Source organism: Physcomitrium patens, chromosome 10 (genome assembly GCF_059467195.1).
Source record: "Physcomitrium patens ecotype Gransden chromosome 10, ASM5946719v1, whole genome shotgun sequence".
NCBI lineage: Eukaryota > Viridiplantae > Streptophyta > Bryopsida > Funariales > Funariaceae > Physcomitrium > Physcomitrium patens.
Genome location: NC_143419.1, coordinates 17,685,545 through 17,689,438, shown reverse-complemented (window position 1 = coordinate 17,689,438; position 3,894 = coordinate 17,685,545). Strand labels below are relative to the sequence as shown.

The following is a 3,894-nucleotide window of genomic DNA, read 5'->3' as shown; positions in this document are numbered from 1 at the left end:
ATCACAATATTAACTAAATCTAAGTGATCCAAGAAGGAATTTTCCAAAACCATTAAAGTGATAAGTGTAGAATAACTTATTGAGAGCAATTTAGAAGTATTTCAATGATTATTAATTTTTTTCAAAAAAAGTTGGTTATATTCTTACAGAAAATAACTGCATATTCTGCCAATAAAGTTGCAATCAAAATACTCACGGACATGATTTGTGTGACGAATGAAATACAAATTTATTTAGGTACAGCAGGTAATTTAAATCAATCAACTTGTAATTGATAATAAATCGTAATCATCAGCTTCATTACACAGTTACCAAAAACTTATAAAATATTGGAACACCGAGAGAGGCTGAGAGGGAAAAACATTATAATGCCTCACTACAACGGCAATGGACCAGGTGCAAAAGTCTGTGTGTGTGAGTGTGTATGTGCATGTCCACTTCTTTGAGATGCGCCAGGGGTTTAGGGTTTTGAAGTCTTACAGCTTTGGCATGGATGGATACAAACTTTCTGGATGCATCCAAATACATTTTTCAACTTGCTTTATATGTATAAAAATGAGAAAAAACAAGGAAAAGGAAACTGAATTCGGTGCGTCCAACTGCAGTAAAGGGAGGTGCGTCAGGACCTGATTTTGATGAGCAGATAGATGATTCCGAGAACACAGTGTGAATCACTAGAGAGCAGGATGTGACAACCGATGACATTGGTGTTGGTGGATGCCGTGAATCCGTGAGTGAGTCTCGAGAGGGGGCCATCGTCGAGCACAAACAGAACCTGCCATACTTTGCCACATAGTTTTTACAATATGAAACAATTTCGACTTATGCAGGCCAACTCAGATTATGGAATCGTGCCTAAGCTCGAATGAGCTTGAATCGACTACCATCTCCAGATCCTGCTCTTCGTCTTCCAAGTCACAATGGTTCTCAAATTGTGGCAGTACCTCCCACATCTTCCTCAGAAGGTCGAATGCGATGATTTGTAGGCGCTTACTCCGCCAGAAAAAGATCCGGTGCTTGTGTCCGACGGCTTTAAGTTGGGAAAGCTTTCCGCCCTTCGATTTCTGGCTCAAGAATGAGTACTGATTGCCAGGCATGACCACCAACTCTGAGAATTGTCGACTTTTGTGTCCAAGGACTAAGACAGTTATGGAGCTGCTCGACTCAATGGCAGCAAAGAGTCTGCCCTCGCATTGGAACAGCACAAAGAACTTGGTGCTCTTCGGTTTGGAGAGAGGGATACGCTCGTTTGTCCATCGTTCCTTTTGAACGTCAAACGAAATCAAGAAATTGGTGCAATAGCAATATAGAAAGCCCTCGCAAAGTGTAGGGCAGAGCCTGTTCGTCATGAACTGGAACATACTCTCTTGTGACCCAAGTGGAGGGCTTTGCTTCAACAGCGTCCAACCACCCAAGTTGGAATTGTAAACCTCAGTTTCCTCCTCTCGAATTGCTATGATTCGGAATTTGGTGGAGTCTTCGTTGTCCACAAGGAGGACGTTCACTGCTTCACCCCAGGTATCCGTGGATCTTGGAATTCTTTCCCACTTACCAGTATATGGATTCCCAACCACTACCTGTGACATGTCCGAGGAGATTTTGAATCCGAGGAGACTTTTTCCGTTCCCTACAAGCAGCACTCAACTAGACACCCATTATTGAGCTTCTCATTTCGTTTCTACACTGCTGAGTATCAGCACATTCGGGTAGCACGAAAACAAACGGCTGCTCACGTAATCGCATGAAGCAAGGGCGGGGCAAACGATCATGGCAATAATATTGATACTCACCGGCTAGAGGACAAAGGCTGACTTGCATTTGCACTCGAAGTGGGGGCAGTGGCACCCATTTGCAAGTTGTGCTGTCATAACCGTACCACCAGTGTTGAGTGGAATCTCGAATGAAAATGAGCGGACAATGTATTGTAGCAGTAGTACGATCGTGGAAGTGGCAAGTATTGATGAGAATTTCAATAGTTTCCTTCCAGCGTTTGCACACGGATAGTGCTCGGACGGCGTAAGAAACATCCAGTTTCTCGAGAACACATCGTAGCATTTCGTCATTGAGAGCATCCATAACCATGAGGTGAGCTGCTTGACTACTTGCTTTAGCTCGTCAAAGTCCTTTATCCTAATGACTCGAAGCAATGAAACGTTCCTGCCTGCACAACCTTCAACATTATCCCGGGGATAAAAGCGGAAGAATCAACCCGTGGCCTTGTGATTTATTTGAGCCCAGGTCCCGCTGCCATAGCTTACATGCAATGCGTGGCTCGATTATCGTTACTATCAGCTTCCTAACCAAACCTGCGTCACAGTTAGTGGTTGAAACAAGACATGGCACCAAGAACGCCGAGCTTCACAAATTTACACAGAAACCCCTCAGTTTCAGGACGCCCAACTCTTTGAACTCTGACAAAGCATCGATGCCATTTCCTTACCGCATACCTCATCAAAAAATAGATGCTTATCTAGGAGGGGTGGCAGCTGGAAAATCGTCCGTCTATGTCCTCTCTACCGACTGCTGAGGAAGAAGTGAAATATCTGAGCCAAGTTGTGTTGCGCAAGCAGCTACTTAGCCTGGCCGCGAATTTGCAACTTGCTCTCTCGAGACTACGGAGGTACAAAATCCTAATTTGGACACAGAAGTGGATTCGGAGAGTGTGAAGCTAGAAAATTGGGAAATTCCTTGAAAGGGTAGAGCCGTACCTTGTTGACACATGGCTTTCTTGAGGAGGCCGCGAAACAGAATTGCACCAGAGCGAACTTTGTTGACATTCAAGAAGGAAACAAATGGATCGAACGAAATGAAACTTTAAGCGAGATCAAAGCACCAGCAAAACTACCACACCAGCTCTGAAACCGGCACACGATCAGTTGAACAATTCGACACTGGAGCTTTGAAGACATTAGCGTGCCCAAAGTGTGAGGAAACGATAACTTGGAAGATGCTACCCTGTACTGTGTCCAGTCAAATGTTCAAAGTTCCACAAAGGAGGAGCAGGAGGAGAAGGAGCAGAAGCAGCAGCAGTAGGGGCACCGCAGATTGGAGTAAACAGGAGCATGGATCCCATCACTTCATTCCACGCGGAGGCAGTAGAAACTGTGAGGTGATGTAATCCTGAAGGGGGTACGACACTTCCAGAGGAGAAAGTCCCACCATAAGGTCTCAAGGTCATGAAGGGGCCAAGAGTGGATGAGGACCGAAAACCGACACCACCACAGACAATCTGGAAATTTGCGAAAAGCTTGCGAGCCGTAGGCAGCTGGAGATGACAGCAAGCAGCACCAGCATCAGCACGCCAGTGCAGCAGCACCCACCTCACTACACTGCACCCCACCCCCATCGCATCTTTCGAACTCCCACTTCGGCATCAGGGAAGGACAGGGATGGGAACGACATGGCACCCGCCGTCTCCCCCTCCTCCATCCTTCTCCCCTCAATTCGTAATTCTCATTCATGGGTGAATGAATGCAGAAAGGAATGAATGCCTCTTGCTCTCCAGTATTCCTTTCCACTGTGGTGGGTGGGTCACCCTCCTGCGCCTGTGACACCACCACCATCACCACCAACTTCCTCCAGTCCTCCGCGACACCACCACCATTAGTATGCTTGGTATTATGATTATTACAATTATTCTATTATTTCTCCCGGTCTCCCTTTATTTGCACGTGGTTTCTATTCCAGGCGGCGGTCAACTAAGAAGGTTGAATGGACTACTATTTCTGAAGTGTGCTGTTTGAGTCATTCTTCAATAAGCAATTCTTTACTGTAAGTAAGTTTCCAGGAAAGAAGATAAAAGTTTCATTTTTATTTACTGATTTGAGGTGCTTTTGGTGCTCAATATAAAACATTTTTTATATGCAAAATATGGAAATTGGGATGCGGGGGGAG

The 3,894-nt window shown here is 45.3% G+C and overlaps 1 protein-coding gene across 4 annotated transcripts; it reads right to left on the bottom strand.

Annotated features, from left to right (window-relative positions):
* Positions 1-247: 247 nt before the first annotated feature.
* Positions 248-3,360, bottom strand: LOC112288080 (uncharacterized). 4 transcript variants are annotated; one of them, XM_024531916.3, is made up of 3 exons: positions 2,709-3,360; positions 1,791-2,296; positions 248-1,627 (listed from the first exon to the last, which is right to left on the bottom strand). In XM_024531916.3, exons 2-3 carry the CDS (start codon positions 2,080-2,082, stop codon positions 837-839), a joined length of 1,083 nt encoding a protein of 360 aa, XP_024387684.1. In that variant the 5' UTR covers positions 2,083-2,296; positions 2,709-3,360; the 3' UTR covers positions 248-836. The 4 variants fall into 4 exon arrangements, with proteins under 4 accessions (XP_024387684.1, XP_090110063.1, XP_024387685.1 ...); XM_090253937.1 differs by having other exon boundaries at positions 1,791-2,306; positions 2,709-3,314; XM_024531917.3 differs by having other exon boundaries at positions 1,791-2,161; positions 2,709-3,277.
* Between the last annotated feature and the right edge of the window lie 534 nt (positions 3,361-3,894).